This window comes from Brachycentrus maculatus, unplaced genomic scaffold, assembly GCF_059751285.1.
Source record: "Brachycentrus maculatus isolate JH-2025_06_01 unplaced genomic scaffold, ASM5975128v1 h1tg000008l, whole genome shotgun sequence".
Classification (NCBI taxonomy): domain Eukaryota; kingdom Metazoa; phylum Arthropoda; class Insecta; order Trichoptera; family Brachycentridae; genus Brachycentrus; species Brachycentrus maculatus.
Genome location: NW_028280763.1, coordinates 742438 through 757500, shown reverse-complemented (window position 1 = coordinate 757500; position 15063 = coordinate 742438). Strand labels below are relative to the sequence as shown.

Sequence of the window (15063 nt, the reverse complement as noted above, 5' to 3'; positions counted from 1 at the left end):
AAAGTTATTGTTAAAAAATGGTGCTCATTTATTACATTATTATTCTTGAAATTCTTTTGTTTTGTGGTATGCATTAAATCACAAAATTAAAATCTCAGGTTTTTCATTTTGACTTCAACATTTTCCATACGGAAATCTGCCGACATTTTTCAGGTAAGTCTTGATGTAACGGAAGATGATAGTCATTGGTCGTTCTTCCCATTCCAATAGAACCGACTTGGGTGTGGTAACCTGAAAGAAATAAAAAAGTTTAAAAAAAAACATATTTACACACTAAGTACGGGAAAGATATTTTAACCTTTTCAGTCGATTGATGCTTAAGTATGGAAAGAGTATTTTTACATTCTGCGCTGGCCTCATTTCAAAGTCAGAAAAGAAGGAATTATTTAATGTTTTTTTATGAATATTATGTACCAATCTCTTTGTTAAGGTCTTAACTACATGTACACAATTATCGAACACCGTCGTCAGCGCTCTGCAGCCATAAAAAACTCCTGTCCTTAGGTGTTAACACATTGTTTGCAGTGTGCACATATTTGTGCGTTTAAGAAACCTTATGTTGCTGCGGTGTGTATATTTTTTTGCATTTTGCTTACCTTCAACATTATATAAAAAATACATACAACGATAAACCACATACGAGACTTTTACTTATCTGACCGTCTTATCTCTCTGCGAGTGAGTTCTTGCAAACTAAGCTGTACCTGAGAAGTGGTGAGTCAGATACACAACTTCTCGGAAGAAGCGAGTTCTTGCAAACTAAACAGTATCTGAGGGATGAGTTCTCGCAAACTAAACTGTATCTGAGAAATGAGTTCTTGCAAACTAAACTATAACTGAGAAGTGAGTTCTCAAAAACTAAACTGTCAGATACACAACTTCTCAGAAGAAGTGAATTATTGCAAACTAAACTGTTTATGAGGAGTGAGTTCTTGTAAACAAAACTGTATCTTGGGCGTGAGCTCTCGCAAACTAAACTGTATCTGAGTAGTGAGTTTTGCAAACTAAACTGCATCTGAGGAGCGAGTTTAAACAAACTAAACTATATCCGACGAGTTTATATTTTACATTTAGATTCAGTTTTTTTTCACTAATATTGCAAATAGAAGTGTAACCACATTCAATTAACATGATAAAACTGATTGTTAAATAATAAAACAGTTAAATTAATCTACATTGAGGCGCGGTCCCGTAGTTAGTTTTGCAGACTCATAGCGTCATGGTTTCTAGGTTCAAGTCAAATCTACCACAATTTGATTACTTTTTTTAATAACAGGCAGCTTAAGTCTTCAAGATATGATTAAATTTAAATATATGTGAGCATAATAAGAATAAAAATCTGCTATTGGCTTATTCTATGTAGATAGTGATAGAATTACAACCCAGGAAACTTTAAAGGATTAACAGATAATAGTAATTTATTGATAGTGACATACCTGATCTCCCATTAACCGGTTCAGAAAAGTAACGCATAAGACTGCCGCTTTAATTCCAGCTTTGTGGGTCAGTGCGGCGATACAAGTAACCTCCATTTCAATGTTTCTTATTCCTTTCTCCTTCAGCTTATTCAAGAAGCCCATTTTATCATCCTCTGTGTAGTCGCAGAATGGGCCATCTAGTCTTCCTTGGCCTATCAAAGAAAACGAAAAGCTTAAATGAAAAATATGTTTTGCTGATGTCAAAATATTTCTTCTTCAAACCATCATCCACAACTAATAGTGTATATAGCACTGCATCACTGCAAACACAGTGTTGTTTTGATCATTAACACATGAAGGAAGGGTGATTAGCCTTCTGCTTCAGGTACCAGTCCAGAGTAATATGTATTGAATAAATATTAGAGTGAAAAAATCAGTTATATTTATTTAAACCCCCACTGGGAATTGAACCTGGGACCTCCAGCATGGTAGCCGAGTGCTGACCATCGCACTATGGAGGTGGACAAAATATTTCAATAAAATTAAAATAAAAATGAATAAAAACTTTATCGGAAATAGCAAAAAAAAAGTTTTTCATTTTTTTGTTTTAACTGGCGCGGAGTCCCAGCTCATAAGGGAATGACGTGAAAAAGGTATTAAACCTTTCTCTGTTACTCGTTATATAAATTACACTCGTTAAGAGAGTAAGTTTTTTTACTCATCATGCGAATTACTTGATATCGCTCACTCCTTTCAAGAACGTCATAAATCAAAAATCGTCAATTCTCAGTTGTGCATGTTTTCGGAATGCCCAGAAAATGTACTATATCCAAGCAAAAGAGGCATATTTCTAACTTAATATTTACCCGCTACAGGGCAGAAAGTGTTGTTTTTGCATTTTGAAAAAAAGGTATTGTTTAATTATTTTTTTAAATATAATAAATATTTTTCAAATGGAGAAAAAACCTTCAGGTTTTATCTAAAAAGATCTACTGCACAGTAAAAAGTTCAGTAAGTGGCTTGATACTAATTTTTAATACATTGTATTATATTTTTAAACTTTAAAAACGTTCTCCTGAAAAATCTAGTTTTTTTGATTTATGACGTTCTTGAAAGGAGTGAGCGATATGAGAGGTTCCACTGTACATTATAGGCAAGGAAAATTTTCTAAGGGAAGTGATATTTTTTTTTTTAAATATTATATGTTTGTGTCGGGTTGTGGTCCCGTGGTTAGTGTCGCGGACTCTTAAGTAAGAGTTTCTCAGTTTGAACCTCGATCTTTCTCTGTAACTCGTTACGCGAAATGTCACTCAAAGGGAGCAACTTTTTCACTTTTTTTTTCACGTCATGCGAATTACTTGTTATGAAAGGTGTCAATTATGAGAGGTTCCACTGTACTTTATTCACCATCGAAGGATTGAATTTTTTAAAGCCATAATTAACTTTTTTTTCAAATGGACATACCATTGTAAAAGTCATTTGCACTCATGGTTCCTCCTGCAACTGTTTTGAAACCATCCTTGTCTTCAGACATCGCTACCAATTCTTGGGCCAGACGGAGATCTAGAATGGCCGGAGTAGACACCGTTTTACCGAATATAGGCTGTAAAAATAAAATAATAAAACAACAAAGGACACAAATAGCAATTAACACACTTTATGGAAACGTACATAGACCTCCAAGATCCAAAATTCGTAGGTATTGAAATATCGCTCACTCCTTTCAACAACGTCATATATCAAAAAACTTGATTTGTCAGATTGTTTTAAAAGTTTAAACATATAATAAAATGTATTAAAAATAAATATCAAGCCACTTATTGAACTGTTTATTGTGCAACAGATCTTTTTAAGTAAAACCTGAATGTTTTTTCTCCATTTGAAAAATATTTAGTTTATGAAAAAAATTATAAAACAATACCTTTTCTTCAAAATGCAAAAACAACACTTTCTGTCCTGTAGCGGGTAAATTCTAATTTTTAAAAAATGCCTCTTTTGCTAGGATGTAGTACAATTATTGGGCATTCCGAAAACATGCACAACTGAAAATCGACAATTTTTGATATATGACGTTGTTGAAAGGAGTGAGTGATATGTCAAATTTTATATTTAATCCCTCAAATGGCAAATAAAGAAATTGCTCAGTCCTGATATCATCAAAATAATATATTTGCAAGAAATAATAAATATGATACAAGAAAACACCTTCCGGAAAGCACACAAATCACAATTAACACACTTCATGGAAACTTACACAGAGCTACAGGATCCAAAACACATCAAACAAAACCTAACAATTACCTCTTTTGGTTAAAAGAACTTGAATTATTATGCAATAAAGTTGTACAACCTGCTTCTACTATCCATCAAGTAACTAAAAAAAGAAACTAAGTTTAAAAGAGCTATTCAAAAATGGATAATGGATTTCTCCTACCTTTACCTTTCGGTAAATCTGAAATAGATTGCATCATTTGGCATGTCTTATTTGAATGCATGTCAACAATTTTCTACTAAAATTCAAAGGGTATATAAAATTTATAATCGGAATCAGGGAACATGAATTATGTTTGAGAAATAATAATTTTTCGGAACTCGCCAACCATTTAATAGATTATAATCACAAATTTAACCACAATAACGTAGAAATCCTAAAAATAATCAATACGAAAAGCAACATTTTGAAACAATAGAAATGCATAAAAACATAAATAACGATAAACCCATAATTAACAATATGACAATGACTAAAGCCTCCCCCCTTTTGTCTATGTTCCCACTGAAAAGAAATAAAAATTAAAAATAAAATTTAAATTAATAAATAAAAATACGAAACAGCTACTACCCCCTCTTCAACCTTCAACGTCCCAAGGACCCAACTCTAAAATTTAGAATTAGCTTCTTCACATTCGTTTGATAATGCCCTAACAAGGCGAAACAAGTATCACAATATAATTTTTTATGTGTTTTTGTTAATAAAATACAACTTAGTAGACTCAAAAAATCTGTGTTTGATTTAAAATTAATACATAAATTCACATACGGTGTTTGAAAATGATGCGGAATGCATGGAAACATGTGTCACAGTAGATTTTAAGAAATAGTGGTATTTACTAAGTAAAACATTTATTAAAAATTGATAGATTTTACCACAAAGTGACTGCCGAATCAATTAATGAAACCCTTTACTATAACCTAAAATTAAATGTTAGGTACACATAGGCCATGCCTTTGTGGGATCTTTTTTTGTAACATTATTTTTTTTTTGTACTTGTATTTATATTATATTATGAAATGCAAAAGAAGAAAAAAAATAACTCAATCACCAGATGCAGTTTTGTCAGTAGAAACTCACTACTCGACAGGTGATCTCTACCAACTGATTAAAAAGGTACAATGTTCCTTACCAGATCGTAAGTTTGGCTAAGCATTCCGTCAAAAGCTTCATTGGAGACAACAACGGTTCCCGGTTCTACATCAATACCCCCGCTGCTTCCCACTCGGATGATGATAGGATCCCTGGCTCCGGAATACTGAAGAAGTTTAATGACTTCCTGAAGGACGACACAGAGTGTAGAGATCCCAATGCCATGCTGTAAATATGATATTAAAAAAATACATTTGTTAGTTGCCTTAGAAAATTTTCCTTGCATATTATGTACAGTGGAACCTCTCATAACAAGTAATTCGCATAATAAGCAAAAAAAATGTTGAAAGGTGCTCCCTTAACGAGTGACATTTCGTATAACGAGTAACAGAGAAAGGTCAAGTCCCTTTTTCACAATATAAACTTGTGAGCCGGGACTTCCGCGCCAGTCAAAACAAAAAATGTTTCGCTTAATGCAGTGGTTCTTAACCTGGGTTCGATCGAACCCCTGGAGACTGATTCACCGAATCAAGTCAAGTCAATCGAAGTCAATCGGGAGACTGATTCACCGAAGTGAATCAGTCTCCCGGGTTCGGCGGAGGTCAAAACGCACACCCAACTTATTGTACAATATTATGAAAAATGATATGACGTATGATATATTCATTTATCCAATACATCTAGTTTATTATTTGAAAGGAATATATCAAATATTGAAAAAGGAAGTAATACATTTTTCCAATTAAGGGTTCGGTGAATGAGCATACGAAACTGGTGGGGTTCGGTACCTCCAACAGGGTTCAGCACCACTGGCTTAATGAGTAAAATTCTGGAACGAATTATGCTCCTTATGAGAAGTTCCACATTATACAAAATATGATGTAATTGGTTAAATAACTTTTGCAGGAAAATGTAATAAATTAAAAGATAGATATGAATTCTCACATTGATGGATATAATAGGTCCAACTTTGTAGAGAGAGTATCGATGGGAAGCGATGGTCATGTCCACCAGGCCACAACCACTCGGCAGCTCTATTCCCAGCTCCTTGACTGCCAACTTGGCCAACTGCTCCATGCGGTGAGGGGTGCCCCCCATGCACACAAACTAAATCAAACAAACAACCACCATACATTAGCTCAAGGCAAGACTGTGTATTTGATTACGTTTTATTATGGAATATTGCGTTTTTTTTACATAAATTGTATACATTTATTTAAAAGAACAATTATAAACATATTTCAAATATTTTTTTGCAGAGACCCACCAAGCCACTTTGTGTCCACTTGGTGGAGTTCTTTTTACACACGTTTTTTATTGTTTTTATCTATTTTAACCTAAAATACACACAAAAAAGAGAGAGAAAAAATTTAAAATATTAACTATTTAACAATTTTTATAGAATTAACTCTTGATCATTTACCCATTCCTTTATTTTGCTTTTGTTCCATATTTTGTTTTGACCTAGTATGATCGATTATCCGGAGCATTGATCTGTATATTCCCGGTAGTTACCTAAGACAGCGTCGGCAAAGACTGTTTCACATTCCTATATACAGGACCTACCTGCTAATGGTAGGTTGGACCTGTAGGAAGAGCTACCGCTATGCTTAACAATATCACGCCGGATATAGATCTGTAGTATGTGTCTGAGGGTGTATTCCGAAGTGTCTGAGAGTGTTCTTATTTACTTCATAATTCTTTAGTTAATATATACGCTTTAAATTTTAGTTTGTAATGTGTATGTTAATTTTTACTGAATAAAATTTAATTGAAAATTGAAGACAAAGAACCGCTGTTCTCAAAAATTTTCGGCGACGGGACCTTTTTGAAACTCTAAATATTTGAATCCATCAAATAACAAAACCTGGTTTTATTTTCACTATATAATGGACAACCACTGCTGACAATTCATCAGCAGCGTTCCTTTGAACTTCAAAACGCAGACCTGACTTGAAGGGATGCAAGGGAGCTAGTGGCCGACGAATAGCGTGGAGACAATGTGTGTGTGTGTGTGTGTGTGTGTGTGTGTGTGTGTGTGTGTGTGTATGTGTGTGTGTGTGTGTGTGTGTGTGTGTGTGTGTGTGTGTGTGTGTGTGTGTGTGTGTGTGTGTGTGTGTGTGTGTGTGTGTGTGTGTGTGTGTGTGTGTGTATTGATATATGTAAATATAAAGTATGAGGTAATGATGTAAGATATATTTTGTTATCATTGTTTATACTTTGATTGAACGATAACTATAAGAACCCGATGACAAACTTCTTCATTATATTGAGCTGTTTTTGTGTAATTATTGTATAATAAATGTATTCAACAAAATTACGTTACGTTTAATAATTTTATGTTGTAATCAACGTGTTCTCCAGTCTGTTTTTTAAATGCTTTATCATAGTTTTTCAAAAAAATTGGAATGGATTCCTGGGATTTCGGATTCCCAGAGATTCACTGTATAATTAAAATATGGTGGATATGTTTCCTTGTTCGAAAATCAATTCAAGAAATATGTATATATAATAAAAAAGCAACAAAAAATACAATTTATTATTACGTATTGTATCTTAATTTTATTTAAAAAATGCTTTAAAAGATCAAAAGTAGGTAACAATAATAATTATTCACCTTCCTTGTACCTCTCTGCGCATAGTACTGAGTAGTAAGAACATGCAAGGGATGTAGGAAACCCCAAATCACTGTTACGCATTGTTAAATAAATGGCCATTTTTTCTCTTTTACCACACACTGTGTTATTTTGAAATTGTGTGAAAAATCAATAAATTTCATGTTACATAGCCATGTATGGTAGGTTGAGGAAAGCTTTTATTAAGCAGAGACTCTTTCTATTTAAATGTGAGGTCTGAATCCTGAAATGGAAAGAGTCTCTGCTTAATTCAAGCATTCTTCATCCCACCATAGATGGCAATTGTGAATTTGTGCATACTATGTTACTCGTTTGATCAATATATCTAGAATTTCGGAAAATTTGAGTAGTGTGATTGTCAATCATGGGTAGAATTGATAAATCTTACACATGAGTAAAGTGATCACTTAACCAAGCCTATGACGGTCATATCCTGTAAATGCTTAGGCTTAAATATTCTTCTTCATTTATGTTGAGATATCAAATAAAAACGTAAAATTAAATTCAGTGTATTATGCATATGTTTACTTAGATAAACATATTTCTTAGAATTATAAAAATTAATTACAGGTGCAAATTATATATTTTTACTTTGTAAGATAACTTATTCTTAGAATTTTTCGTTTATCACAGGATTAAAAACATTATTGTGATAAGTGGTGTTATCTTAAGGTAGCAAGAAATAAAATAAACTAAATCAATAAGTAAAAAAATAAGTTTATTATATAGTTATACTTTTATGTACATGACAGTTTATTTTTATTTTTAGATTACTTAAGTAAAAACCTCTAATTGAAATGTAATTTTTTAAAATTTTATCATATGATGTTATTTTCGTTAAATATTCTTTTGGTTTTCCAATAAATAAATAAAAATAATAAAAAAAATGTATAAAAAAAATTACTGACATGTATTTATAGATCAATCTATATATTTCCTTTGGGCATAAATTTTTAAGACTAACTAGCTCTATCCAGTCATGCTTTGCTTTGCATAGCGTTGTTGCAACTCTAACTAACTAACTAACTAACTAACCATCACGCCGCTTCCCCGCAGGGGTAGGCAGAGAGAATCGAACGCCACACCACTCTGTCTTTGCAAACATTCTTTGCCTCTTCTACATTCATGCATCTCCTCATACATACCCGACGATTATTACGACTCCTGACCCGGCCGCTTTCAAGTATTTGACATACCTGATTGTGCCAAGTTTTCCTCGGTCGTCCTCTGCTTCTTTTTCCAACTACATTCGCCTCATAAATTTGTTTAACCGTTCTTTCTTCACTCATACGCTCCACATGTCCAAACCATCTCAATACACCTTTCTTAATTTTATCGATAATGCTTATCTCAGCCTTACATTCTTTCCTTATTTCATCATTCGAACATCTATCAAACATCGTTTTGCCACACATTCGTCTGAGCGATCGCATTTCGACTGCATTCAGTCTGCTTTCATCCTTCTTTTGCCAACTCCATGCTTCGCTTCCATACATAAGGGTTGGAACCAGAACTCCATTGTGTACTGCCAGTTTAGCTTCCGCTGATAGATTTTTATTTGCTAAAACTGATTTTAGTGCACCATTCACTCTGTTGCAACTCAGTCTGACTAAATAGAAAAGAACAACAAAAAAAGCAGCAATTTCTAATACGTTAAATTTTACAAAGCTGGTACACAATATTTCAGCAGCTGTCAAGAAAAACCATGTCCACATGAGCAAAGTTTAATATTGCGTGGTTTGCTGTTACTTTCAACAGATAGCGCTGCCACTGCGGTAAAAAATATTTGTAATTTATATTAGCACTTTGAATCTTTTTATATTTTTTAAATCTATTGTATTCTTTCCAGTGCTCTTTATTATACCCACACACAGGCCATGCCTTTGTGGGATCTTTTTTTGTATTAATGTATTAGAATATTATTGTACCTGTTATTATATTATATTATGAAATGCAAATAAGGAGAATAAACATTTCATTTCTAAAGATTTGCTGTAAATAAAATAAAATAAAATTATTTTTTGACATCTCATCAAAGATAAAGAAGAATATGTAAGTCTGGGCATTTACGGGGCTGACGACCGTCATAGGCTGGTTTAAGTGATCACTTTACATATGTGTAACATTCACCAATTCTACCCATTATTGACAACCACACTACTCAAATTCTAGGGAGTTCTATATATATATATATATATATGAACCAATTTTGAAACACTATTCTTGAATCACTAGAGACATCTATTGGTGAGATGAAAAGAAGCTTTTTATTTTTATTGAGCAGCAACCGTTTTATTAGTGCGTGAGGTCCGAATCCTGGATTATAATCACACACATGAAAAACGCCAGAAAATATCATTTTAATTTTTATTAATTAAGCTTATAATTTGACCAGATACTTTATTTACAAATATGAAAATAACTCCTGTAATTGGAGATAATCCAGATTTTGTGTATTAGAACAAGTATTTGGACACACTCAAAATGTTGTAAAATAAAATCACCTTGACATCGCCGAATAATGCCCTCAGATTGTGTGTTTCCGTGTCCAGAGCTAGATGATACAGAAAGTCTCTCTGCAAGTTCTTCAGGTATGGATTGACTTGCAACAGCGTACCATCAGCTTCTCTAAAATGGTACATTATTCCATCTTTTATTAAATTTAATAACAAAAAAAACAAAAATCTTTAAACTTTTCTCTATAAACATTATAGATCGTTTGCTAAATAAATGTAATGGCCTGCTATTTGCTCTTCACGCTCTTACCAGCCCTTCTTATAACTTTATCTAGGGACTTGTCATTTGATTTTTCTAATATTTTAACAAGTTCGGTCATGGTGCACATTCCAGATGTTTCCCATGAACATAAATCGCATTGCTTTTCAGCAGCTTTATAAGGGTATTCTACCCTAAATCAATTATTAGTAATTCACAAAATACACGGTGTAATGTACCCTCTGAAATAACTTTTAAGAATTGTCTTCGACATCACTTTTTATCATTAAAATCCTAACTGTCCATCAAACCTCCTCCCTTAGTTTTTCCCTCTACCTCCTTCCCTAAACTCCTTTTTCCTTTACCTTGCTTATTATCATCAATTTGTAATTTATATTTTCTTAAATATTCAAGTACTATCTACCCTTTGATTGCAAACAGCTATATATGGTATCAAATGTTTTAACCAATATCACAAGTCTGTTTTTGGTTGGCTGGAAGATATTGCTTTTTAGCAATTAGCCCGCCAACGTACTTATTTCTTTTCTGTACATGAAGTTTAAATAAATAAATAAACAGTCGACAGAACTAATTTGGAACACATGAGTATTGACTGCTGACTTGTTTGTTTCTCAATAAACATTTTTAAGAAGTCAATACCATGTAATAATACTACACTCCAGTCTTCTGCCTTCTGACAATAGGACTTAGCATCCTTGTTAATCGAGCGTTATGCACGCAGTATGCTCATCACCTATAATTTTATCACTAACACACGAAGGATAGGTGATCAGCCCTCCGCTTCAGGTACCAGTTCAGGGTAATATTGAATAAATATTAGAGTATAAAAATATTTTATTTGTTGTTTCGGCATTAACTTTGTGGTAAGACATGTTACAATAATTAAAGAAAACACTTCGTTTTTTACCACTTGAGTTTTATTATAGACTACATGTTTCAGAAGTTAAACTTCCATCATTCAGGTCTGTATAATAACTAAAATATAAAATATAAAATACAAAATTTTTCTATAAATAAGGAGTGGGGAAAGTAAGGGGAAGGGGTTAGTCAAGGAACGGAGTTTGAAAACAAAGGAAAAATTGAAAGCAATGGCGAAGAATTTTGAAACAATATATTATTTAATAAATTATTATTAGAACTCAGGTTTTTTTGTATTTCTTAATTTTCAAGATAATTCATAATTTGGCCTTTATATGGAACAAGGTGTAATAATTTTAATTTATGAGAGTTACTCTCATAAGACCTGAATGATGGAAGTTTAACATCTGAAACATGTAGTCTATAATAAAACTCAAGTGGTAAAAAACGAAGTGTTTTCTTTAATTAGAGTATAAAAATCACTTATATTTATTTGACCCCCCCCGCGAATCAAACCCGGGGTCTCTAGAACGGTAACCGAGCTTGCTGACCATTACATTATGGAGGCGGACACACAAGATAACACTGCGTTTATATGATGCAGTGTACCATTTGACCATTGGGGTGCGGATAAGTGTTTGAAGAAGAAGAAGAAATAAAATTTTGAATAATTATAATAATAATAATTTAACAAGATCTCTCAGATGAATGTGCGGTAAAATATTAATGATTGATCTATCTATTTATAATAATAAGCTGCTGAGACTCGTATGAAATTCAAGTATTTGTCTAAATACTAAAAACACAAATATTTCTCTTTAAAAAATAAATAAATAAATAAAATGATGTATGATAGATGTTCGAAATGGTTATAAAAGGAAAGAATGCGAGAGAGAGAAAAAAATTAAGAAAGGTGTATTGAGGTGGTTTGGACATGTGGAACAAACGAGTGAAGAAAGAACATTTAAACAAGTTTAGGAGGCGAATGTGGTTGGCAATGGAAGCAGAGGAAGTCTTGCATGATCAAGTATTTCAAATACTTGAAAGTGGTCAGGTCAAGAGTCATAATAAGAGTAAGAATAGTTTTTGTTTCATATAAATAAGAGATGAAAACAATTTCAATTTAGTTTACAGTTGACTCGATGAAGGAATGGTTATTCCGAAACCGGTAGTCGTAAAGTAGAGTTTTTAATTGGTATAACATCAAGTGAACGATGAATGTAAGCAGAGTTTTATATTACCATACCACTAAGTTAACATAGCTCTTAACATACAAAATTTAAAAAATATTTATTATTAATGCTTTCAATGCTCGGCTACCGTACTGGAGGTCTCGGGTTCGATTCCTAATGTTTATAAAAATATAAGTGATTTTTTCATTTTAATATTTATTCAATATTGGACTTATAGCTGAAACGGAGGGCCGATCACCTTTCTGTAATGTGATGTAATAATTAAGATAACACTGCGTTTATATAATGCAGTGCCAGTGGTGCCTAAAATGTTTAGAGTTCGTCGAACCGATCCTTAACCCTTTGTTGTCACATAATATTCCGATTGAGATCATGTATCAGAGCACGCTCGGTTGTTAAAGTCATTCTTCTTCTACTTCTTCATCTTCTTGTAGGCCTTGTGGCCTGTTTTTAAGAGGGATTAGCCTCCTGCGATGTCGATTCCCTTTTATCCACCCATCTATTTGGTGGTCTGCCCGGGAGTGCAGTGCGATGTGGGGGAGTCTGGATGATTCCATTCTCCTCACATGCGCATACCATTGTCTCCTTCGTTGCCTTCCCCACCTAACATCATCTTTGATCTCGCATATTTCCTTTATCCTGGCGTACCTTATTCTGTCTCGTAGCTTCTTAATATGCTTCATTCTTCAGTTCTTCATTTCTTCTTCTTCTTCTTGTAGGCCTTGTGGCCTGTTTTTAAGAGTGATCAGCTTCCTGCAATGTCGATTCCCAGCTATCGACCCATCTCTTTGGTGGTCTGCCCGGGAGTCGTCTACCATGGGGTAAGTACAGTGCGATGTGGAGAAGTCTTGATGATCCTAATCTCCTCACATGCACATACCATTGTCTCCTTCGTTGCCTTCCCCACCTAACGACATCTTCGATCTCGCATATTTCGCTGATCCTGGCGTTTCTTATTCTATCTCGAAGACTTTATTGTTGTTATAGTAAACCTGTTCAGAAGTGAGTTTTTTTTTTCCGGTTCTTGAAAATTTTAAATCCCATCACTGTGCAGTGCTCTATGCACCATCGGATACAGATAAGAGTTCAAAAAAGATTTACTAAACCTGTTTTTTGTTTTATATTTTACATTTCGCCCTGTGCTAGTTTTGTATAATTTTTTACTTTCTTATTTCTGTTTCAGTCTTGTGAGTGGATTACAAAAAGTGAACGATGAATGTTAAGGAGAGTGGTAAGAAAATGACAATTTACAATATTTTTACCTTGGCAAACCATGAGGAAATTCTTTTTTTCGTTCCTCAAGAACGATAGCACAAGTATTATAATGCTTGGGAACATCTCTTCCACTCACATTTTTCACAATGAAAGTACAAGTGCATTGAACAATTGGCATTTTAACAAAGTGTCAAATTATCAACGGGTTACCCAAATGACTGCCAGAAACTACAAAAAAAATAATAACGCTTATAAATTTATAAAATATATTTTATCTAATCAGCGTGAGTCGTTTAAAAATAAATTATACAAGGTGGCACAAAAGCTGTGGCCTGATGTTTTTTTACTGTAATTTTTTTGTGGATGAAAAAAATATGTTAAAATATACAGTGAAACCCGAAATTTACATCCCCAGATCTAGCATTTTCCTGCCAATTGCGTTTAATTACTTCGGTCATAATATATTTTCATACACCCGCATTAATGTTTTTTCCCCAGTTTACGTCGAAAATATCCTGTCATTCAATTTTTGACTCAATCTGAAATGCTTCTTTTTTTTACATTATTTGCAATCATTGTTTATATGCAGTTTTTACAATTTTTTTTGTTTTATTCGTTAAATTGGTACCATTTTTTTTTTTTTATTAAAATGTTTTTTCGACTCCCCACATTTGAATTAAAATTTTAAATGTTCCCTCCATTAAGGTTTATGTGTGCAGAAAATTTCATTTCCATGATTTTCACAAAAAAGAAATGAAATTAAAATTAATTTATTTTTAAATAACCCCCATTTACATTTTCTCTCCATTTAGGTTTTTGAATGCAGAAAATCTCATTTCCATGATTTTCACAAATAATAAATCAATTCAAGATTGCGAAATGCTTTTTTTTTTCATTTATTTTTAACATTTACCCTCCATTTACGTTTTTTTTCAGTCCCTTAAAAAACATAAAATAGGGGTTCATTGTATCACTGTTCGAATCCTACAGAATTTTTTAAAAATAAAGACATAAAAATGACAAAAAATAAATGAAATGAATTATATACATGTTAATCCAATACATGCATATACTGTATGCATTCATTTAAAAATTTAAAAACATAATTAACATTTTTATTTTGAAGAGACCCACCTACAGGACTTTTTGCGTCTTGTCGGTGGAGTTCTACAATAAATAACAAGTGGAAGTCCCTCTCCAAGTACAAGAGCTTAATCACTTTATTGAAGAAAACTGCGTTATTAATTTTGAGATTGTAAAAGTAGAAATGTCTAGAAAATAAATTAAGATTGTCGAAACAATTTTGTGACCACATTAAATCATAATAAAAAATTACCGTAATAATTAATTTTTAAATATGTTTTTTTTTGGTGGAGTTCAAAGCTCTGGAGCGTGAGTGTTGATATGCATATCAACAGTAAGTCTACAGAGTACAACTTTTTCATTAAATAATATACTACTATAGAGGTTAATAAACTCCAGTGTATATACCTATATACAATAATTACATATCTATTTCAAATACACAACTAGAGATTGCATAGGCTGCAGGTAAAATACTTTGCTTATCAACAATTTATTATTCACTTGAATTCTTTAGACATATCTCATGCTTATTTATCATCTGTTTACCACTAGCTTTA

General features: G+C 32.8%; 2 protein-coding genes across 2 annotated transcripts in view; both read right to left on the bottom strand.

The window, feature by feature from the left end:
- Window positions 1-13662, bottom strand: part of LOC148313579 (uridine phosphorylase 1-like) — a 13817-nt gene extending 155 nt beyond the window's left edge. The window contains exons 1-7 of the mRNA XM_088260933.1: window positions 13468-13662; window positions 9923-10046; window positions 5728-5889; window positions 4823-5008; window positions 2883-3021; window positions 1437-1630; window positions 1-231 (exon numbers count right to left, since the gene is read on the bottom strand). The exon at window positions 1-231 is cut by the window's left edge and continues 155 nt beyond it. Of these exons, the coding sequence (XP_088117059.1) occupies window positions 115-231; window positions 1437-1630; window positions 2883-3021; window positions 4823-5008; window positions 5728-5889; window positions 9923-10046; window positions 13468-13598 (1053 nt within the window). The 5' untranslated portion in view covers window positions 13599-13662 and the 3' untranslated portion in view covers window positions 1-114. The remainder of the gene's footprint in view (window positions 232-1436; window positions 1631-2882; window positions 3022-4822; window positions 5009-5727; window positions 5890-9922; window positions 10047-13467) is intronic.
- The window catches only part of mRpS16 (mitochondrial ribosomal protein S16), a 121960-nt gene that overhangs the window by 76049 nt on the left and 30848 nt on the right, over window positions 1-15063 (bottom strand). The window lies entirely within an intron of this gene.